Here is a 24874-nt window from a genome sequence, read left to right on the forward strand (position 1 = left end):
GCAATAGGACTGTACACCTTTTACAAAGAGGGGTTCTTCAAGGGTTTGGTACTGGACGTGGCTCTATACAGAAACTACAGAAATCATTTGAAAGCTTAAAGGTCTGGTTTGGTGGAAATAACCTTCCTAACTTTCAATGGAAGTCAATGTAAAAGATTTATTTTATTTTATTTTTAAGTCATTTTGAAACATGTCTATTGGTGCATTTATCATGAAATTCTGACACAATGTAAAGAAAACTACCAGATTTACATTATGACAAAAAGTGAATAACAACAAAAATGGAGATAATGTTTTGTATAAGTCAAAGTAGCTGTTTTCAGTACTTTACAGAACTCTTTTAGCTTAGAGGGTTCATCCAAGCCAAGAACCAGTTAGGGACTTGTTTTTTTAGAGTGTACAGTAACCAGGGATGAAGTCATAAACATAAGCACAAGGTTCAGGGGTGAGATCACTTCTATAAACTTCAAATCCCACAGATGAAATCACTGTTTTATCAGGGGGGCGCCTACTTAGCAAAACCTGTTTTCTATAATTCTGTACTGCTGTAATAAAAGCCGCTTAGCTAATGCGCTGTACTTCGTGCCACTATTTGCATGCCTGTGATTGTAAATAATGGTGAGTTTGGGCATGGCTATTAAGAGTCGAATAACAGAGTCCAGAACCAGTGGGTGTTGAGAGAGACAGAGAGCGCGGGAGAGAGACATAGATGGAGAGAGACAGCGAGAGAGAGAGAGAGCGCGCAGCCACACTGAGTTGATACCTCATCCCTTTTACTTAATGAATTGATTCCAGCACACCATTAACATACCCCACTCCACTGCTCGATACACATATGTCTTAATTAGTTGCTCATTGGCTGTTTAATTACAAGAAAACAGCTGACAGCTGCCAAGTTGCTTTCTAATGGCAGCCATTATGAAAGTGGGGTAGGACTGCCGGTGACAAGCGGCACTCCTTAATAATGCTATGATTTATGGGCCAGAGTGGTGTGCTCGCACATATCATTAAATGCCTCTCTGCCCGAAGTAATTAGCAATCATTAAAGATACATTTCAGCAGTTTATTCTTCAGGCTTACACATTTTTTTCCCTTCTTCGCCGGGCTGTGTGAGTGAGCGAGATGCTGAACAGGGAGTCTGTCTTTCATTCAAAAATAGTCGAACTCTAGCGTTTGTTCATTTCTGCTACGCTCTGCAACGCCTGCCTGTAGAATACTAACAACCAGCCCTAGTGACAAGTGGCATACAAGAATACACAATAAGCATATAATTCCCTCTGCTGAGTGGATGGCATGTTTGAAACAAACACCCAAAAAAAAAAAAAAAAGAAAAACTCAACAGTGTAGCAAAACAGCTAACGATGCGCTATAATTCAAAGCACTGCACTTTTGATGGTTTTATTTGCGGAGGAGACAGTAACTGAGTAACTGCAGAGCTAGAGTCGGGAAAAAAAACACATCTTTCGGAAAGTGCAGAAGAAAAACAAGTTGCACAAGAAGCCACTTTCTCCTAATAATCACAGAGTGCAGCGATCAGATCATTGGAGTCTTGTGTGCCATATTACCTCCTTAAACCCTGTACTCAGGCCCACACTTCAGTTCTACACCCTCAAAACTGCAGTTCTCCCTGAATTAACATCAGTTTCATAGACCCTAAAATAGAACCTTGTGGGACTCCACAAAATAGGCTTAACTTTATAATTGATTTCTGCATTCTGACTACTAATAATAATAATATGAATATAAGTACATTATACAAGTACAAAAAATGATAAATATAACAATATAAGTACAAATAATTAGAATAATAAAACTAAGGTTCAAGAGGTTAATAATCCTAAACACACTGATTACACTTTTTTATACTCTTGATACATACTTAATCATAAATGTGCTACATACAGTTTTTAAAACAATGCCATAGAAGAACCACATTTGATTCCACAAATAATCAGGGGCTCAGAGTGGCGCAGTGGTCTGATGCGCTGCCACTGGGTTACAAGTTCGCAACCCGAGCCACTTTGCCATCAGCAGCCAGAAAGTGAGTAGATTCCAATCTCTCTTATCCCTCTCAAAAAAAGGAACCAGGTTTGGTGTGCAAAAAACCTTGTTGCACACCTTGCTTTAGGAAACCAAAAATGGTTCTTCTATGGCAATGTACTGTGGCAAATTTTGTAAATAAGGTGTGCGAACGATCACAACCAGAAAATGTTCTGTGGCAACACTCAAAGAACCATCTGTGGCAGTGCTGAGTTTAAATTAATGTACTTCCATTAAGTCATACTAGCATGTACACTATATGGACAAAAGTGGAGACCACTTGGGAGACCAACACATTACCTCTGTGGGAGCTTCTATTACATCCAATTCTAAATTTCTTAATATGAAGTCGGTCTCCTCTCTTCTTGGAAGGTTTTTACAAGACTTTGGAGTGTCATTGGGAATGTTTGCCCCTTTATCCAGAAGAGCAGGTTAGACACTGATGTTGAAAGAGAGGGCCTGGCTTGACATCTCCGTTCCAGCGCATCCCAAATGTATTTGAGGACATAGCTCTGAGCAGGCCAGTCAAATTCTTCCACACCAAACTCACCCATCTATGCTTTTATGGACTTTTATGGGACGCAGTCATGCTGGAACAGAAAAGGGCCTTCCCCAAACTGTTTCCACAAAACTGGAAGCATAACATTGTTCAAAATGTCTTGGTCTGCTGAAGTATTAAGATTTCCCTGGAACTAAGAAGCCTAGTCCAACCCTTGAAAAACAAGCCCCTAGCATAGCAGGTTCCACTGCCCAACAGTACAGTGGAAGTGGCAGGTTTATTGTATAATACACCTGCTGTACTGGGACTGAATTAACGTTTGTCCATATATTGTATATAGAGTACATATACACACAGGTTTGATTGCTGACTTCTCAGTGACCTCCACTTACTGTATAGAGTTTTGCAGTTATGCAGCTTTCCTGTTTTAGAACTTATTAGATACTGTGTCATTAGTTTATTTGTGTTTATTATAATGGTTATGTTTCCTTACAATGCATCATTTTCACATATTATTGCCCAGATGATGTGTAGTTCTGTGTAAACGTATGATACACATTATATGAAACCATTTAGTGTGTTTGTCTTGTAAAAACACTATACATCATTGTAAAAGTTGCAAGTAAATATAAACATAGTAAGAGTAAACAGGTATTTCAATTTATTGTGAGCTATATATATATATATATATAACATACTCTGTAGAACAAAGTATGGTTCGAGAACTACAAGTAGTGTAAGGTGACTAACAGGATGATAACTACAGGTAATAAGACAACAGTTGGTTATATGTGGTTGGTTATATGTGGTTATACATATGGATATACATAATCACTACTTACTGTAATAATGCTTGTTTTATTAGGACAAATAAACACTTACTGCACAGATATATAACATTTTTGCAGTTGTCTAAATGTTATATATATATATATATATATATATATATATATATATATATATATATATATATATATATATATATATATCTCAGAATATTATGACCACCCCTATTATATCAGCTCTATTTACCACACTGGATCACTTTGTAGTTCTAGAATTACAGACTGTTGTTCATCTGTTTCTCTGCAGGATCCCACAGTGTGTGTTGCGCTAGTTTCATTGGATCAGACACAGCAGACTGTAATTATAGAATTACAAAGTGCACCTATGTGGTAAATGGAGTGCATTTTTATATATATATATATATATATATATATATATATATATACATATATATATATATATATATACATATATATATATATATATACATATATATATATATATATATATATATATATATATATATATAGATATATATATATATATTGCCATATATTTTGCCATTGTTTTGCCAACTATATATATATTTGGCAAAACAATGGCAAAATTCAAATCAAGAAAAAAGCATTTTTTTTTTTGCTTGCCAAGTGGCTATCCCTATATTTGTCCTTTTTACTCAATCACACACACACACACACACACACACACACACTTATACATACATATACCATTTTTTTTCACCAATGATTTTTTTTCTTGCCACATTCACACACGTACATGCAGAAACACACACACACACACATTTGCTTGCTTGCTTACCTTACAGCCCTCACATGTTATCACACCGTAATGGATGCCTGATGATTTGTCTCCACAGATCTTGCAGGGAATAATTTCAATTTGAGCTGTGGAGAAGAAAGAGAAAGAGAGAAGAAACAGTCAGGATTTTCTTCCGCTGTCACCAGTCACAGCACAACACCTCCGCCACGGCTGTGTGTCGCTACATGAAACAGCGTGGAGCTTCAAACGCATCTCTTCCCTGCCACGCGCTGAAAGCTGAAACTACAAGCCTTACAGAGGAGGCCATCTTAACTCTGAACACAACCCCCTGCAAACCACAGCAATAACACTGTCAGTTAGCAGTGCAGAGAGAAGAAAGAAAGAAAAAACACTACAACACCACATCAGAAATGCCACCAGACCCTTTAGGAGGCAGCAACAGACCAACTAATATTGTTCTTAACTAGGGGACTGTACTCGTTTCAGAAGTGAATATGGACTGCGTGTTGTCTTCAATAGCATGTAAACCCCATCAGAGTCTTGTACAGCTGCTGGGAGAGGCCGAGTCCCACTGCTGTACAAGAAAGGGGACACAGGTGGACACTAAAAGCAGCTGATTTATACTCGAGATTGCAGCCATACACAGATATGCACGGGATGGGTTATGTATGAGTTTATATGTACAGTACTATAGTTTTAAGATAACCAACAGGAGTTTCATCACATCGAAACTTGTACATGTCCGAGAAAAGCATTGGAATAACATCTGCGCACTGAAGGTCCTGGTGTTTCCACTGTATCGTAAATCTACAGACTCAGACAGCACTAATTCCACAGTGTTTCCCAGTCAATAGAACGCTAGGCTAAAACACAGACCTGCGTATTTTTCAGCATTCAGGCTCGAGCCTCAGTGTCATTCCCTCAGTTCTGTGATACCACACATTTGCATCACAAAGAAAACACTTGAACCTAGCAGAACACACCTGACCGTGCAAATTCTCTGTGCTTAGTTGGATTAGAGAAAGAGAAAGGTGCTGCTTAATGTAGCCTGAGCATTTTATTTCTAGTTGACAGAAACCACTCCTGCCACAGTTTCTTCAGATCCTGAGCCAAAGCTCCCTGCAGCCACCCGCCTGTCTCCAGACAAAGACAGTAGCTTTATAATACTTCGTTGAACCTTATAAATCTAATCGCTCGGAATTCATTTGCTCACATCAAATTTGCCTCAGTGGCCCATTTTATCAGCTGCCCGCAAGCTCCTGTTGTGTCATCTGGATAATGTCATAGCCCCACGGCGCACCCAAGGGAAACACACACACACACACACGCACACACACGCACACACACGCACACACACGCACACACACGCACACACACACACACTCACAAAGGTTTGTTTTTCCACAATGTAGGGACATAAGGTTATATGTATGTTTTACATATTATATGTATTTTATATTAAATCAAATCAAATTTTATTTGTCACATATATATGTATGTAATGACCTATAGTGTAATTACAACATTCTAGGCCTAACCCTGAATCTAACCCTGTGAAAGGACATACAATGATATCGAAATTGTATTAATATCATGAGATAATCGTAAAAAAAAAAAAGCATCACTGAATATGTTTGGATTTGACTGATATTTCAAATGTTCATATGTGTATTAATAATATTATATAATATATTTATTACACCCCAGAAGAGCTAAAATATTCTTGTCATTATTTGCATTTTATACCATTTTATTTGTAGCCCCCAAAAACAAGCATTCTACATCTCCATAATGATAATCTATTTGGATGTAAATGTTGTGACGATATCTACTCTTTACAAATATTTATGTATGGGTATGGGCAGATACAGTGTACATGAAAAATATGAAAAAGACATGGCCTTAGACACCAGGCTACAGTTCGTACATGAGTGCTTCCTCAAACCTACTCCTAACCTTAACCTCAATAACCAAGGTAGCCATAATAAAGAGAACTTCACTTCTGTCAGAATTCAAGACATTTATGTCCTAAACATATCCACACAAACCCAAATCCACACACAGACACCCTCACTCTCTCTCTCTGTTCGCAAAAAGGCTGATCCACTAACCCTCTCTGCATAACCGCTGAGTGGTCTGCCCCGCTATGATTACCACCACAGTGCAGCCAGATTACTTCAGAATCAGACCATTCAGCCTGAGCCTTCTCTGATGAGCTGCTTCTGTAATGAATATTTTAAGAGAAACGTATAATTATCTGCCTTTTTTTTCCCTGTGTGTTGTCTCTGTGTGGTGGGTGCTCGCCGCATGGGCAGTGCACTCGATTGTTTGTTTTCGTGTTCTCCCGCCACGAGCATTAGAGCGCCAGTGTGTTCCTATTCCTTTAGCATTTTCAGCCTCATTACTTACATAATTTGTTCTGACATGCACTTAGAACAACTGAAGCATGCAGTAATTAAGGCTGGCTGTGGTTGGGGTCCAGGAGGGGTGGCGCACCGGCCGTTTCTGAACAGCAGGTGGCAGTGGAGTGCTGTGTACCTCCCCCTCACTGACTCCTCTCAGGCTTTAGCTCCCAGCCTTCACTCATTAGCCGTGTCTCAAGCGAAGTCCGGCTTTAGTGCACTAGCCAGTTTTAGTGCAAGTACTGCGTTTACACTCTTATTAACACTCCAAAGCTGCACAAAAGGGCTCTTTGGAGCAATGCCATAAAAGAGCCTGCCTCGGTTCCCTAAAGCAGTGGTTCTGAAAGCAGCCCGCAGGGATCCCAGACGGTCCTCATTTTGGCTCTAGTGCTATGCGTTGCGAGTTGGGTTGGAGCAGAACTCTGGACTGTCTGGTGGAGCCACGACCCTAAAGAACCTTTCAATGGATGGTCCTTTAAAAAAACATTTCGTAAATGTGTGAAAAATAGATGGATGCATGCTGCAATTTGTTATTACCACTAAGCACAAATTTGATTTGATATTATTCTACAAAAATAAAAGCATGAGATAACGGATAAAAATATCTTCCCGGAATTTTGTTGGCTCATTAGCTTAAGTTAGCTAGGCAGAATTAATTCGCTCTATGACTCAATATCATAGCAACATTTTTTTAACCGTGGACCTGCACACCTCCGTTAGCTAGTGAAGTACATAATGTATTGTGCAGGAATAACACAGGCATTGTCCTAAGGGTTAACACCTCCACACTGCTGGTTCTGCCATAGCAGCTTTAGCCTGCAGCCTTCAGCCCCTGAAGCCTGGCAACCAGGCTTGATGGCTGAAGGCTGTGGGCTAAAGCTGCTGTGGCAGAGCCTGCTGCCTCTGCGTACGCCTCTTTTCTGCCTCCTGTCTTTGGGCGCCGCTCAGAGGGTCCTCCATCTTCGAGCAGGCAAGCTGTGTGCCACATCAGGCAAGGGCAGAGGGGGTGAAGTGGACCGAATGGTGCACTAGGCACCGACCTGTGTATGACTCAGTGCCCAGCATGGAGGATACAGTAGGAAGAGGCCCCGGGAGCAAACACACTGCCTTCTCTGTCTACCCTCTCCCCAGGCCTCCACATGAAAACGGGCACAAAGCGCTTTGTCTCCAGCCTGGCTCACACTGCAGGCTCCTGGACTCGCTCCGTGCTCCTTTTGTCTAGAGAGAGAGGCTAAACTGAAACTGATCACCTAAAAATCTCCTCACCAGGAGAAAGAGGACTACCACAGACAATATGAGCTGCAACAAACACTTATAGGGCTATACCATACCAGCTATAGTTACAATGTATTATTTTCTATTACACTAAATAGCCTACATGCTAATCTGTTCTTGAGTCTTGTTGTTTTTTCTGGTTGAATGAAAATGTATAGACCATATGCTCTCTTAACTAGTGCACACAGTGTCATTGATGCAAAGCACCATTTTTTTGACGCGCTATTATTCCCCCTTCTTAAGAATCTTAAGATAACAGAGTGAACTAGTAACTACTTAGTTATTAAGCCGGGTCCATAAGATGTGAAATGCTTCTTAGAATAGACATACAGCTCTACAGATCTCTGGTTGATACAGAACCTTAACAATATGTGAAGGTTCTTCAGATTCCACCGCCATCTCTCTCCTCCCATCGTTCCGTGCAATGCTAGCCAACCCGGGCATCTGTTAGCAGAAATCAGAATTGGCAGCTACTGTTTTTCTCCAAGTGCACTGAACTGTCCAATGGCGTTGCGCGAGTGGCAGTTCAAGAAGTTGCAGAGCCACTTCATGTGTCTCAGAGGAAGCATGTGTTAGCCTTCACCCTCCCAGCTTGGTAGCATCATGTTTGATGGGGGAGACCAGGCTAGTAAGTGAGACGTGGCTATGGCTAAATTAGGGACAAAGTGTTGCTTTGGTTGTTGGTTTTTAAGTTTCTTCACACTTCCATATATGGAACCAAAAGCAAGTCTACCATGTCATCACTCCAAAGAACAATGCTATGCTAATCTATTTTTCTTTTTTTTTCAAAGGTTTTCAAATATCCCTAAGGAGATGACCAGGTAGTGGATAGATTATGTCAGGGAGACAAGAGTTCAAGTACTCAAAGCACTTGAGCGAATTCACACAGAGATTATCAAACAGAGAGCCTGATGGAGTAGGTACAGTGGATCTAGAAGTCAATATCTATTGACAGGAGGCCCAGTGTTAGTGGACACAGTGTGGTAGAGACTGGTGTGTCTGCACGCACATGGGCGATTCCAGCAGGCCGGAGGAAGCTGAAGGCACAAACAAACCCAACCAATGCTTTTTGAAGAAGGCTGATCAAAGTCGAAATAACATGAAAGCTTTCACAGTTTATCTACTGCCACTTAGGCGTGCTGTGTTCCAGTGCAACCAACTTTGACCATTAGCAGTGTTTCATCTGTGAGTTAAGCTTGCAGGCAGGTGCACAACATAACAAGCAAACACTTCATGTCTTTGCGAGATATTGGCTATAAAAATATCAAAGACCCCATTTACACCTGGTCACTTCATGTGTCTAGTTATCCACATGTAATGATACTGGGTAGTCAAATGCGTCTCTGGTTGGTCAGACTGAAATTCGATTGCTGTGTGGGATGGAATATGCAGATTCACAAGATCCTTGACTTTCATACACTATCCATGCAGTGATGACATCAACTACGTTTCAATGTAACTGTAGTTTTTCTCCATTTTACCTTATCTTCTACTATTAGGAAAGGTAGAAGAAAGATACCATGATAACAGGCCTGGTGGATGGTCAGTTAGCATTAGACAGAGAGGCTGATTGAGAGAAGTTCGTTAGTGTTCGGCTCTGTTGTGCCTCCCTGGAGCCCAGTTCAAGGTCACTGAGTCACAGGCCTGAGGAGAGAGTGACGTGTCATCCCATTTCCCTCTATCTCTCTCCTCTCTCCCCTCTCTCTCTCTCTCTCTCTCTCTCTCTTTCTCTCACTTCCATCCCCCTCCGTCTGGCTGTGTCTCGGTCTCCCTCCCGCTTTCCCTTCCTCTCTCTCGCTCTGTCCTCCATGCAGCCCCCAGATCAAGCCCTATGGGACAGAATGCTCTCCAGTGGCTTTACAGTAGACGCTCCATTCCTGCACCCATCGAACACAATTGTCACTCGTGCAGCAAAAGGCCATTGTAATTGGCTCGATGCATCGTTCATGCACATAAATTCCGGAGGAAGCCATATTTCATAGCATAATGCGAGAAGAGGCACTGAGATGGGTCGTGTGAGCCGGTGTTCTGTCGATTTGTGCTACCTTGTCAAAATGTCCTACCACAGTATGGTGTATTTATAGGTACAGCTGCCTAAATAAAACTGTAGGAAGGATATTCTGATAGGCTAAATCACTTATCCGAAAATGCCAAATGAATATGATCCACATTTAAAGTGTGTGTAAATGCTGCTTATACGCCATGATAACAAAACTCAATTGATTCAATGTACTGGGCAGGCTTTACTAAAACAACAACTCTCATTTCTTTCATTTTTTCCATATAACAATGGTCGGCAACAACACGCCACAATTGTTTGCCTGTCCAGGTCATAGTATTCGGGCTGGTATGCTAGTAAACTGTCAAAAACCCCAAAGAATTTGTATTTCCCTCCAGTCAATTCAGAAGCACTTGCATTTTAAAGGAGCAATACATTAAAAAAAGGGATGTTATCAAAATGAATAAAGGTATGATCTTAATAATCAGAAAATAGATTGTGGCTCAAAACTTCAGAAAAGTATTAACAAACAGCACTGGTGCAGCACAGCTGTTGATGTAAATAGCTAAAGAGTTAAGTGTAGCTACTGTATTCGTTTGTTTTGTTGATGTAATTCACTAGCTAGTTAAGTATTGCTGCTGCATTTCACTTTGTGGACGTAATTAGACAGCTAGTTAAGTGCGGCTCCAGTATTAGTTACATTATGTCCATGTAATTAGGTAACTAGCTAAGAGTAATCTGTAGCTCTGTAGCTCCTCTGTATCATCACACCTCCTCCCCATACAAACCCACTCTGCACCCTGCACTTACGACTGGAACCCTATGGACTTTCCCCCACCCACACTCCACAACTCCATCCAGTGCCTTTAGTAAATAATGTAAACATTCAGATTATATCAAACCTGTACATTTAACTGCTTTTCCCAGTGCAATATTGTATATGTATAATGTGTGTATGTATAGTATACGTTCATGTGTAAATATTCAGTATTTCTATATTGTAAATATGTGTTCTTTTTGGTATCACTGTGAGGGACGATGCACCCAGGTTTTTCACTCACCTTTACACCTGTGCTGTGCTAGTTCACTTACACCATAGCATTATTAGCTAGCTAGCTAAGTATAGCTGCCGTATTACTTAAAATTGTGTGTTTGTAATTAGCTTGTGCTAACTAACTTAGTGTAGCTGCTGTGCTAGTTCATTTTGTGGACATAATTAGCTAGCTAAGTGTAGCCGCCGTATTAATTCAACTTTTGTTGATGTAATTAGCTAACTAGCTAAGTGCAGCTGCTGTGCTAGTTCATAACTGTAGACATAGTTATAGACATAATTAGCTGGCTAGTTAATTATTGCTGCTGATATTTATGTTTTGCTGATGTTAGCAGCTAACTAGCTGCTAGTAGACATAATTAGCTAGCTAGTTAAGTATAGCTGCTGTATTTATGTGTTGTTGATGTTAGCAGCTAACTAGCTAAGTGTAGCTGCCGTGTTTGTTCAAATTTTGCTGATGTTAGCAGCTAACTAGCTGCTAGTAGACATGATTAGCTAGCTAGTTAAGTATAGCTGCTGTATTTATGTGTTGTTGATGTTAGCAGCTAACTAGCTAAGTGTAGCTGCCGTATTTGTACAAATTTTGCTGATGTTAGCAGCTAACTAGCTGCTAGTAGACATAATTAGCTAGCTAGTTAAGTATAGCTGCTGTATTTATGTGTTGTTGATGTTAGCAGCTAACTAGCTAAGTGTAGCTGCCGTATTTGTACAAATTTTGTTGCTGTGATTAACTAGCTAGCTAAGTGTAGCTACTGTATTTTATTTAGTTGATGTAATTAGCTAGCTAGCTAAGTGTAGCTACTGTATTTTATTTAGTTGATGTAATTAGCTAGCTAGCTAAGTGTAGCTACTGTATTTTATTTAGTTGATGTAATTAGCTAGCTAGCTAAGTGTAGCTACTGTATTTTATTTAGTTGATGTAATTAGCTAGCTAGCTCAGTGTAGATGATGTATTTTATTTAGTTGATGTAATTAGCTAGCTAGCTAAGTGTAGATGATGTATTTGTTCATTTTGTTGATGTAATTTACAGAAAGTGCAAACAGTGGCTTCTTCTGTCCAGCCAGAGGCTTCATCTACAAAGCTGCATCTAGATACTCCCGCTCATCTATGAGATCCAAGTGCTGTGCGCATATGCAGTAACCGTCGGTAGGCCGGTTTGCTACAGTTAGCTAGCTAGCTAAAGGGTAGGAAAAATCACACCTTGCCATGAGCAGGAAACACAGCAATTAGGAGCACTTCTAGCTGTAGTCAAGCCTGACTTCCTGTGCTAAAAAGAACAAATGAAGACAGTGAAACGTCAGTTAGGGGGAAAAAAAAGACACTTCATCAAAAAAAAAAATGGAGACAAAGATCATTACGGCGTAACACATACTAACGGCTCGGCACTAGCCTGTCACAGCCGCGGCGCTCTTTCAGCGCATTAGTGCTGACATCAGCATCACAAAGGCGCTCTCTCGACGAGCCGAGCGCTTTTCCACCGTGCTCCTTTAATGCGCTCTCGCCTCATTTGTACCTGAAGAGCGTCATTCAGGAGGGGTGCAAAAGTGGGATGTTGACACAATATATTGAAGGCGTGTGAAATATTCAGGGGCTTTGCCTCGCTAATGGAGGGAGGGCTGCTTTGCTAGTTTCACCACACAGCCTTCTGTCTCCGCGTTAAACGGCTTTGCTCGCGTTCTTTTGCGGTTTAGGGAAAGCGTCCAGATTTTCTGCACTCTCAGTATCAGCATTTCTGTTTGTCAGACGGGAGGGAAAAAACAAGGCAGAGGGTTCAATGAGGTATTGTGACCCCCCCTTCCCCCCTACACCCAAAAAATCTGTATAAAGAGCTGCTGCTATTTCCACACTGTGCTCGAATCTCAGCAAGCTATTGTACAGTTTACACAATCTGGAAGAAATAACATCCAACAGCAGAGGACAGACGTGGACTGCATTCACAACGCTGGGAGATTAACCCATTATGTCAGTGTGTCAGTGGCACTGGGTCGTGGCCGCTGGTTTTAGAAACACACACCAAGAATATGTCACACACAGGATTTCCAGTTCCAGTGCTCGTTTTAGACCAAGTCTCGTCTAGGCCTTGTCATTTTTTTGGATTATACATCTAAATAGACATTCCCTCTCGTTTCTCCAAGACGAGAAGCATAATGACCCAGCAGATTGCTGTAGATGCGTTCAAAGGAGCGTTTGGTGCTGGTCCACAACTGGTCTCTCTCTGTTCCTCGGTATATTTGTGTGGGGGCGGTTGCTAATGTGGGTGTGTGTTGACAGCTGTCAGTGACCAAATGACGCAAGCCAGCGGGCTCATGTCAGGGGCTTATGTAAGCGATTGGACAGCAGCGCTGGAACTGTGTCCAGCACAGCATTACAGCCAGATTAACAATGGGCCTTCCAGCCGGAAAAGCACAAATGGCAGTTTCATCAAACTCCATTCTGAAATATTTCACCACGTTTTACACTTCACTCATATCGCCTCATACCTGCCTATCTGACTGTCTTATCTTCAGCTATTTAACATGTACCTCATTTATGACAGCTGGTTCAGTATTGGAAATATAAGTCTTATATTAAAATGTGTTTAATCTGAAGTAGAAGCTCATACATGTGGAGGCTGTATTTTAATGCAATGGAGAGTTCTGCTTCTGAATAAGGATGGGACGATACGACACACAGCGTATCACACTGTTTTCTTGTATTGTGAATAGCATATTAGATTGTGACTAGTGTGTTATCTTGGAGCCAAGCTCTTAGCCTGTGGTTAGAGCATTAGATCAGTACTCTATAACTCTATAAATCACAATTGTTGTTTTAAATATTACACTTCTGTAATGTTGAAAACATGAGAAACATTAACATGAGACACATTTTCAGCCCAAATTAAGAGCATATTGACCCCATACCAAATTCTCAATTCAGGGAATCGCTAAAGCCCTAGTTTTAAAATCTGATTCTGAGGCCTAAAGGTTAGAGCAAGGCAACTAACCCACAACTGAGGTGGATTTTACTGCCCTAATCAGTGTGTGTGTTCACAGGCTGTTGTATTACTGTGCAATGGCAATAAAGGGTGATTATCTTGATTCAAATCCAATGCAAAAATATCTGGATGTGTCAATTGCACCCATTATTTGCTAGGGTGTAATTAGACACATGTTTTTTCTCATTATTAATAATACTGTTATTAATAAAACACTGATAGGGTTCATAAAGCTACATGGTATGTACATAACAATTGACATAAACCTACACAAACCTTTCTAAAGCTTATTTCAACAAGCATAAAAGCTGCTTTTATTATTTTTTGTGAAATTTTAACTTAGAAAGTGCAATGAAAGGCTGATGTGGGTGTCATATAACCATATGAACCCTTCAAATATGTGTTACTATTACTACTACTACCACCACCACCACCACTAATACTACTAATAATAGGTAGAAGCAGCAGAAGACAGTGGGAGAGAATATTAAGAGAACTCAGGCAGTGTGTTTTGTTCTCTGCCGTGGCAGCACAGTCATGTTGTAACGTAAGAGAACAGAGCAGGAGCTTTTTTCCCTCTCTGTCTTTATTCCCGTTCGAGCAGCCGAGGGAAGGTTATTTGAATGTCAGTGGCAGAGGACAGCAGTGCTACACACGCACAGACGGAATAGCATAAATGTGTAATTTGTTTGGGGATTGTAGCTTGTTGGCCTATTACCATGAGACCCCACTGACAGCATGTACTTCATTTGAGCTGTGTGAGATCACACACACACACACACACACACACACACACACTACTCTGAGGAAAGCCCCGTATCATCACGCCAAACAAAACAAAACAAAAAAAAGATGAAATGCCACTGCACACAGACACACCACACACACAACCTCTGCACTTCTACATTACTGAAGGCTTTTAACTGGGTGCACTCAGTGAGAGCCACTAGGTGAGGTAGGTTTGTTTGTTTGTTTGTTGGTCTGTTGCCTCTCTCCTAATTCTCCACTCTTAATCACAGTCTTCAGCTATGATCCACATAGCTGAGAGCACTGAGAGCAGATCTGAGAGAGAGACAAGATGAACAAGAGAGAGAAAAAGAGAGAGACAGAGACAGACCGACAGAGAGAGAGACAGACAGACAGACTGACCAACAGAGAGTGAGAGAGAGAGAGAGAGAGACAGACAGACAGGCCGACCAACAGACCAACAGAGAGAGAGAGAGACAGACAGACCGACCAACAGAGAGAGAGAGTGAGACAGACAGACAGACAGACCAACAGAGAGAGAGAGAGTGAGACAGACAGACAGACCAACAGACCAACAGAGAGAGAGAGAGAGACAGACAGACAGACCGACCAACAGAGAGTGAGAGAGAGAGAGAGAGAGACAGACAGACAGGCCGACCAACAGACCAACAGAGAGAGAGAGAGACAGACAGACCGACCAACAGAGAGAGAGAGTGAGAGACAGACAGACAGACAGACCAACAGAGAGAGAGAGAGTGAGACAGACAGACAGACCAACAGACCAACAGAGAGAGAGAGAGAGACAGACAGACAGACCGACCAACAGAGAGTGAGAGAGAGAGAGAGAGAGAGAGAGACAGACAGACTGACCAACAGAGAGAGTGAGAGAGAGAGAGAGACAGACAGACAGACTGACCAACAGAGAGAGTGAAAGAGAGAGAGAGAGACAGACAGACAGGGAGTCATGGAGAGAGAGAGATAGCAACAAAAAGAGAGAGCAAAAAAAAGGGTGTAAATATAGGAAAAAGAGACCGGGATAAGCAGTGAGGGTGAGAGAGAGAGAGAGAGAGAGAGAGAGAGAGAGGACACTCTTCTCCTTTACAGTCTCTCCTGTTAGAGCTGAATCTCAGGTCTGGGTGTCTGCCTCCAGGCCACTTTCAGCACGGGACTCATGCGTGCATCTGTGTTTGTTTGCATGTGATGCCATTAAATTTTCAGCTTTCCCTCCCTCTCTCTCTCTCTCTCTCACTCACACACACACACACACACACACACACACACACACACACACACACACACACACACACACACACACACAGGCACAGCTTGAGCTGCTTCTCTGAAAACAGAAGCGCTCATTCCTCTTTCGCTGGATGTTCTTGAACGGCTCATGGAAACAGGCTGACACCCAGCGAGCGGAGGAGCCGGGTGGAGCTATTCCCAAACGTCTACACACACACACACGCGCGCACAAACACACACCCATGCCTGCCTTCCTGCATGAGCACAGAGGAAGAGTAATCTGGGCACTAATTCATGTGCCGTCCTGACAAAGACTGACGAGCTTCCTGGCCGCATGTGCACAGACGTATGTGTGTGTGTGCTCAGGGGGGGGGACAAGTTGTGTTTGGTGGGGGGGTGGGGGGGCGTGTGTGTGTGTGTATGTGCGTGTCCTCCATCCTTTGCCAACAATACACCTGAGCTCTCTCTCTCTCTCTCACACACACATACACACACTTTCTGATCAGCGACAGGTGAAGCACTCCACGCGGAGTGGGGGACTCCAGTGCCACAGGGCACACCCCCCTCTCACCATGTCACTGCACACACTACTCCCAGAGGAGGAGGGGGGCAGAGAGAAAGAGAGGAAGAGAGAGAGGAAGAGAAATTTGCATTATGCCTACATCCCTCCTGTGCTGTTCCAGCAAACATGAATGAAGACGTGTGTGAACTCTACGCAAGCATAAATATTCACAGTTGATTGACAAGTGGAGCTGAAGTCGTTAAAGAGGTCCTATAGCACTTTCCAATTTCGAGCAACAGCTTTTTGTCGCCACCTAAATTAGTCGTTTTGTTCCACAAACTCCTGTTAGGCACGTTTGGGCTGGATGGTGAGTAAAAATGGTGTGGCAAGATAAGCAAACAAGCTCGCTGAACAAAAGCCTCCTGCATTCTGCCGCCTGGCTATTTTGGGTCATGGACGCCATGCGTGGCGAGGCTTGACGTTGCACTTCGGCGAGAGTAGGGCTCAGTGAAGCTGAAATATCACGGGAGCGTTTTTTGATCGACTGCTGCGGGAGGTGCACCGTTGCATGGTTGGATTCTGGGCTGCTAGAATGGTGCCCTTTAACCCTTTAACCTCTAGCAATATTCAATAATAACAATAATAATATTTAAGATGATCATAACATGATTTGTCAATGACTATGAAACTATACTATAGCATTACTGTCACTCAAAACCTTGTATTACATACATTTCTAACCTGTTGAATCTGGTAGTTTACATGACTTTACATTGTGTGCAAATTTAATGATGAATGAAAAATGACCTCAATCATAATCTTTTTACACTCATTTTCAAACTGAAAGCTAAGAAGGTTTTTTCCTCCTCCTGTAAACTTGCCATATTGGAGATATGGTGTGACGATATGCAAGTTATGCTGTTAAGAAGTTCATAGGAACTGAAGCTTGGGTATATGAGGGTTAGAGCTGTAGTACAGCCAAAATCTAATTTACGCAATTTTATGCTATTCCCACATGTAGTTAAGCAGTTACGACCTGTGTAGTGTCTAAAATTTGATCCTATTATTTTGCACTGGGGGTACAAGGCTACTATTACTAAATAGACCTAATGGCATTGCTTTCTACGAGTTGAATGACTGAATCATCACACACTTGCCTCAAGTTCTTAAGTTTCTGACTGTATGTCACATTTTTTTTTTTTTTTTAATTCAGGTTGAAATATGGCTTAACACTGTTTTTAGACAAGTCACAGTTTTGTCAATTGATCAAGCTGTGATTTGTATATGTGAGATTATTTACACAGTTTATAATGAGTGAGATGAATAAAGCCTGCACTTTGCATTAGCCTTGCACTGACGACTGATATAATTGAATTTCACAATACTTTGAATAAGCCCCAACATCCTGGTCACTCATTCTCTATGAAGTGCTCCTTTTTATGTTAATGTTTATACTGCTATGCCTTTGTCTTTATATAGTCACTCTAATCTATGGTCAGTTCAAAACTGCATTCAGTAGAAAAGCTTACACTTCATCACCAGTGAATTAACTACACACAGACAACACATGGTACCATGCTTGCAACTGAATTTGGAATACTGACAATAATATTTTTTTAGAGATGATAATCTTCCGGCTTAGTTTGTATGCTGACCATTACTCATTAGCTTGCTCCTGTGAGCAACTAAGGGAAGAAAACATCAGACACTAATGCTGCATTTGACTTGACTGAGAAGTGGGAGGTCAGAGCTTGGAATTCCTCCATTTATGTAAGTCACAAAGTGGGAAAACCGCTGTTTGGTTTTCCTTTCACAAGCAACAAACGTTCATAAACAAACATAATTCCCATATGAAGGGCATTTCCCTTGAATTTTCCTATTCAGAGGTTGGAGATTTCGAGTTACAAGCTGCAGTCAAACACAGTATTTTATGTAAATGGGATTATTTAGCTCAGCTGTTCCTTTAAGGGGTTAAGGCCGATCGGAGAGCAGCACCAATTTCTCTTTTAATAGTACCGATTAGGATTCGGGAAAGGGAAAAGCTGCTATTACAGTGGATCAGCGGGGAGCGTTTACTGCGAGCTTTTCAATTGACAGGCACGCGGCAGCGCAAAACAGAGCCGCTTCTTAACCTGCGCCGAGCCATTTCAACCCCACACGCTGAAGCAGCTCTAAGCCATGACTGAGAGCTCTCCATCGCTTTAGTTAAACAGTGAATCAGTCCCTCTCAGGCCCCGCAGGGGAGCCAATCCAGCATGCCGGATAACAAAGAAACAGGAGAAAGAATATATATAATGAAAGCTTCAAAAAAACGGCCTGCACAATTACACCGAGAAAACCTTTACACAACAACAAAGCGGCTTGTTCCATCGCACAGGGGAATTCTCTCTCACCACGCAGCGCCGATGCTTTACCCCTGTAATTGCTGCATTAGTATGCAATTCTGGGAGAGCCTTCACTGCTGCTGCAGCTTTATTGAATATGATCTGCTCTGTAGGCCTCAGTTCTGCACAAAGAGGCATGGATTTACGCATGGCAACCTAGCGGAATCACAGGGCAGCGTGTGTAAGTTGAGATAGGGGGTGTGGTGAACGCGTGGCAGATATGTGTGATATGGTGCGTTAGGAATGGAAGAGCCATGTAATGAGCATGCAGAAACACGAAACCACCTCTGTGAGAAGGCTGCCTCTCCCCAAAAACAAGCACACGCAACAAACATCCTTCTGTCAATAGGTCAAGAGAACAGAGCCAGTGCACACATGGTGAAGTGCGCGGTGGTCATAGAGAAGACCTGAAATACTGAAATAAATACTGAAAATAATCACATAATTGACTATATCTAACTCTCCAGAAATGTGTGTACGTGAGTGACTGTGTGTGTGTGTATACGTGCGTGCATGTGTGTGAATAAGTGAATTCCCAAACCCCTCCACACACCCATCCTGAGCCTGATTTGACCCAGCCGAGGGGGAAACTCTACTCTCAGTAATGGCCACAGCGAGCATTCATTTCCACTGCAGTGAGTGTGAGTGCAGGCAGCTAATGGAGCCAGCCGAAGGTACGGACAAACGACCTGCAGCTGGGCCCCATCACCCCACTGTGCGATGCTTCACCTGCCAGCACATTCACTAGGAAAGCATATCCTACAGTTTGCTACTGTTCTGCAGTTTTTAAAGTAAGTAAAAATGCTCTTATTTGATTAAAGTACGATATTTGAGTTGTTACTCCATACCATTTCTTTTTGTCCATTCTTGGTCCACTCTGTGCCGGTAACAGAATCCCCTTAGAACCAGTGCAGCTCACTAAAGGCTGTTATAATCATGGAAAATAATCATGGCAAATGGTTAAACCCCATTTTTGCTTAATTTTCTATTTCATAATAATAAAACTTTAAAGTTAAGGCTTGTCTACAAATTACTGGAAGAAAAATGATTGCTGATGTTATATCATATAGTAATATCATAGATAGTGTGCATCATGCAAAACCCTTGTATCTATTTTTGTTTTTATTTTTTTTGTATTATGTACACAGTTGCACCCACTGCTGACACAGATGTGCAAATGAACACACACACACACACACACACACACACAGACACACACACACACACACACACACACACACACACACACACACACACATAGCTTGACAACCATGTCTAATGCCAGGTGTGGGCTAGAGAGGTATAGCATTGAGCTGTGGAGCAGTGGAACTGTGTTCTCTGGAATGATGGTCCATCCAGTACTTTTGGGATGAGCTGGGGAGTTGGGGATGAGGTGGGGATGAAGTGGGGATGATTATCATACAATATCCTTACCTTGTCACTGAATACAATCTAGTCCTCACAGCAATGCTCCACAATCTAGTAGAAAGCCTTCCCTGGACAGTTACCAACAAAAGCAGGCTATATATGTATATATGTATATATGCTAATACTCAGGATGTGTCCAGAAGCAATAAATGACACACTTACAGATTTACTATTTATAATAAACGCAACTGAATTTAAGACCATCTCTGGAACGGAAGTGGAAGTGGGGGGCTGTTACTGCACTAACATGGTTAATTGTGACTGTGTGAATATCCCAAAACTCAATAACTCAAATAACTGTCAGCAGGCACTGGCCTAGTCCATTCCTCTTGAAATGTTTACACCACTGAAAAGAGCTTCTGAAACTTTGAAAAGGTGTGAAATAATAACTAATAACACACTCTGACTGTGAGCTGATGTAATAAAAAGAGAGTAAATCTGTATTATAGCCAGGTGTGAGGGTGGAAGCAGCGATTATTCAAACAATACTACTTACTGTTGCTACAGCCGCTACTACTCATCTACCATAGGGATCCTTCCAATCTGAACAATGGCTGGGTGTTGAGCGCTGTGTTATGGCATGTATGCGTCTTTGTGCGTGTCTTGTAAGAGTGCTGAGGAGGCTGTTGGATAAATCGTTCCATTTACCCGAAGACTGGCGCTGCTTTTCTGCACATTTCAGGGGAATTGGAGCACACACCTGGCCAGCCTCCTTACTCAGCTTCTTCTCTGAGCATATCCACATGCATGACACACCGGCCGGGCCATCTGCGTCTAACATGTACACTCCTGAATTTCCTGGAACATTCTTGACTGTGCAAAGACATTATTGATAGCTCTCTGTCCTTCATAGGACCCAGGCTGAGCTATATACAAGAAACATGGGCCTCCTGAGGCGTCTGTTATGTGAGTGTGTTAGTGAGTTCTGCTTCCATCCTGCTTTGACTGAGGCTTTCCACACTCCTCAAATGACATTTGCTTTTTGCCTGGCTTTCAGTAAGCACAGATTCAGCTCTGCAGAGTACAGTAGAAAGAGAACAGTAGCTCCTGACCCAGCTGGCCCTGCCTGTCAGCCACGATAGTGGCTCTGGCCTTTACTGAATGTGTCACCCTGCTAACCATCATATCAGTTTGCATAACAAGCCCCCGTGTCCCGAGTTCCAAGGTCAAGCCAGCAGTCACAGTTACTTACAGCAGTGGGCAGAAAAGAGACAGACGAGGTCTAGGTGACTTTTATTGTATTAATGATGTAATGCATGAATACCAAGCGCAAATCCGCACGCCACGGAGGCTTTGTGAGTGTGATGGTGGCTCGGCGTGGATTTAAAGAGCCCGTTTTGAAAAACGCATTGAAAAAAAAGCATTTATCGTCCAACATATCACCTACATCAGTCTGTCTTAAATGTACAGCAACAAAAATGTCCTGCCTAAAAGTACTAGAAAGTACTAGACTGTACGGTTTAATGAGTGTTTGTACGGCAGGGATTTCATTACTCAACACATTGGGTAATTCTAGCCATGAGAAGGCATTAAACCCCTTCTCTCTCTCTTTCTCTCGCTCTTTCTCTCAGCTCTCATCAGTGAAGGAAAAGAGCAACCAAGGACAGACCAGATGAATGACATCAATGGCTTCAGCGAGGTGCTTCCAGAGATGTGTGCCTGAGACAAATGGGGCTTGTTACATTAGCTAGCGATACTGAATCCCGCCATTCGCTGATATAGCCCCGATAGAGCTGTAACCAGACGCACCCAACCTTTCCACAGATCCGCTGCGTCATGGGACCTCCAAACGGGAGCTTTCTCAGGCATTCAGCTGAGGCCACTATCGCCCTGTCTCCATCTCTTTATTTCCTTCTCTCTCTCTCTCTCTCTCTCTTTCTCTCGCTCTCTCAGCCGAGAAGACCTGTCTATTCTCATGAAACCGCTTATGCAGTTACAGTATTCTGACCTATGGATTCCTGTCATCTCTGGCAGGTGTAGAGAAAAAGAGAGAGAGAGAGAGACAGAGCAGGAAAAACGTGGAGGAAGTGAGGGAGAGATGAATGAAACTGTAAGTCGCACTCAAATTCAAAGGGGAGATGAATAGCTTTCATGTCCGGCGAAAAAATGTACTGTAAGTGCAAGAAATACGCGGCGTGATGGAGAGCTATTGAAGTATTTGCTCTCCGCTCGAGCAAACAAGGCTGCTGTTATGACAAATAGAGTTTAGAGAGCCGCTAAAGTGAATATTCTCCTGACAGAACGCTAACAGCTGAGTAAACATATTGTTCATCTGCCTTAACTACAGTATTTCTCAATAATTCATAATAGTGGTTCACCAGAAACATTCTCCGAAGGCCTGCATGCCAAAAGAAAGAATTTATGGTTTTGCTAAACAGGAAAAAAAAAGCTAAGTTTAGACAACAAAGAAACACAGCGTTGCATAGCAGCGCTCCTCTTTAGATCAAGGAGACTGTGCGCCAAGCACATTCCTTGATCACGCAGGCCGTGCAGCGTGAGAAGTGGCCTTGCACTCTCTGCTGTCAACCAGAGTTCACAGACTGCTTACAGCATGCTAGTCCCTCCTGCACCACTGTTTTCACAGCCCTGAGAACCCTGGCCTGCTTCCATTCAGCATGGAGGGATTACGCAGCCAGGCGCAGAGCGTGCTTCCCTTGTCTTGCATGCCTACAGAAAGCAGGCCAGTGAGAGCATTTCTGTACAGATGACTTGCGGATGTGTGCTTTGTATACGAGTGCGTTTGTACGCGACCATGGGAAAACATGACATAGATTTAGTAGAAGTAAAAAAAAGGTACTTGCTGGTACTGGTACTTGGATGAAGACTACCTAGCCAATGAATTACCGTTTGGATTGTGAGGCTTGGCTGAGGTTTTGGTCAGATGTAGGTAATGCAGAAGTCAAAGGAAGTACTCCCAAACACAGTAACACATCTGTGTGTCCGTGAGCGCGTTCATGTGCTTTGCTGCCACCTCTGGTTGAACCTACCTTTGCGACTGCCGGTGAATGAGACACAGAGCCCTAATCCCAGCCACTGAAAAGGAGTGGTGAGATTAATGATTGCATAAACACATCCCCTAAAGCCTGTGGAATAATACGGAGGCACAGAGCCATGTTCCGCGGGGAGGGAAAGGCTCTTAGAGTCAGCTGACTGGCAGCAAATCCCAGGAAGTGGCCCAGTGCGCTCCCTTTGTTGTCTCATTAATACTGGGAAACAGTCGATACTTTCCACTGCAGAGCACGGAGAAAGCTGCACCAGCTCTGAATGGCCCGAGCCGGTGCCACTGGCTTTGGGCCTACATGATCACCTCTCTTAGCTCTCCAGGAGAGCTTCAGGCAGATTTAGTGCAAGCTTACCCTATGGCTAACACTCAAGACTTCATGTGGTAGTTCTTAGAAATGAAGGTCATGGCAAATGGCCGATTCTACCTTCGTTTTGGGTACAGATCCTTTACATCATATTAGATCTTCTTTAAATTTACATAAAGAAAGACAAAAATGTCTGTTTACATGGCCGATTCCTCCATTAAATAGTTCTTTAGGAACTAAAACTGGTTTAGGGCACCAATCTGTGGCAAACCAATAAAACATTTGCAACCCTGCCTGTTGTTGGTCTTTGCATTATAGCAATGTCGTTGTCCCACAGCTTGGCATGAAATATTAAAAAATGTTGATTTAATGATTAAATTATGATGTTTTCTTTAAATAAAAAACTTTTAGTCTGATGGACAAACGGTACAGCAAAAATGCAAGAATTTGTAGTTCATTAAAACCAGCAAGAACATGCCTAATTTCTGCATTTTTGCCGGTGGCCTACAACGCATGTTTGCCTACAACGAAAGGCTTGATCTCAAAACCACATAAAAATTGGCAGGGTTTAAGTAAGGGTGTACTTTTGTGCAGTGCAATGCCTACAGCTACTGCTGGGACAAAAGAATTCTCAACTAAAGGCTTGTGACTCGACTCGCACTTGAACTCCAGAGACTGAAGGCATGACCCAGAGTCAGGCCTCACATAATCCAACATCACTGCTTCTAAGCCATCACTTCAAAGGACAATTTGTGACACTTTTATCGTTAAGAGTGTAAATCTCTGTCCACATAAAATTCAGGGTTTCACTGAGGTTTACAAGGGTGCTTCTTATTGTCCATTACAAGCTCTAAAAACCTCAAAAAAACAACTCCTCCCAAAAGCAGCATTCCAAACATCATCGAAGACTGTGTCCAGCAAAAAGCCTTCATCTTAAAATGCTATCACGCTCGCTGTCATCCTGATCGACGTTCTATTTTACTGAAGAGAACAGGCTTGCAGCTGGACCCTCACAAACCATCCATAATCACCTAGCGAAGGCAGCAAAGAGTGAACAATCCAGGGGCGTGCAGGCTGGGGCGGTACACTGAGAGCACCCCATTCCAGAAGGCCTCTCTTCAATGTGAGAGCAGGCAAACCGTTCTGACTAATGAGGGTTGAAGTGTAACCCCTTTGCAAGACACCCTGTGGGCGGTACCCCTCCAGGCACATTCATTAGGAGATGAAACGGTGTGTCCTGGGGCAGTGCAGTCCACCCAGTCCGGACATGTTTAATTTAAGCTCATGTGAAGAGGGGCCAGATTGGCCCCATATCTAACTAGTGGAGAGGGTAGGGGAAGCCAGTGGGAGGCAGGGGGCTGAGGGTGCTGAAGGACAGAGCAGATGAATGAGGGGGAATTAGGCTTTTGCCCACTGTACATAGAAGTGTCTGAACAGAACAGTGCTGCAGAACTAT

The 24874-nt window shown here is 42.6% G+C and overlaps 1 protein-coding gene across 2 annotated transcripts in view; it reads right to left on the reverse strand.

The window, feature by feature from the left end:
* The window catches only part of roraa (RAR-related orphan receptor A, paralog a), a 303424-nt gene that overhangs the window by 21927 nt on the left and 256623 nt on the right, over nucleotides 1-24874 (reverse strand). For both annotated transcript variants that reach the window (XM_072670830.1, XM_072670831.1), the window contains one exon: nucleotides 4145-4230. In XM_072670830.1, the coding sequence (XP_072526931.1) occupies nucleotides 4145-4230 (86 nt within the window). The remainder of the gene's footprint in view (nucleotides 1-4144; nucleotides 4231-24874) is intronic.

This window comes from Salminus brasiliensis, chromosome 2 (assembly GCF_030463535.1).
Source record: "Salminus brasiliensis chromosome 2, fSalBra1.hap2, whole genome shotgun sequence".
In the NCBI taxonomy this organism is placed as follows: Eukaryota; Metazoa; Chordata; class Actinopteri; order Characiformes; family Bryconidae; genus Salminus; species Salminus brasiliensis.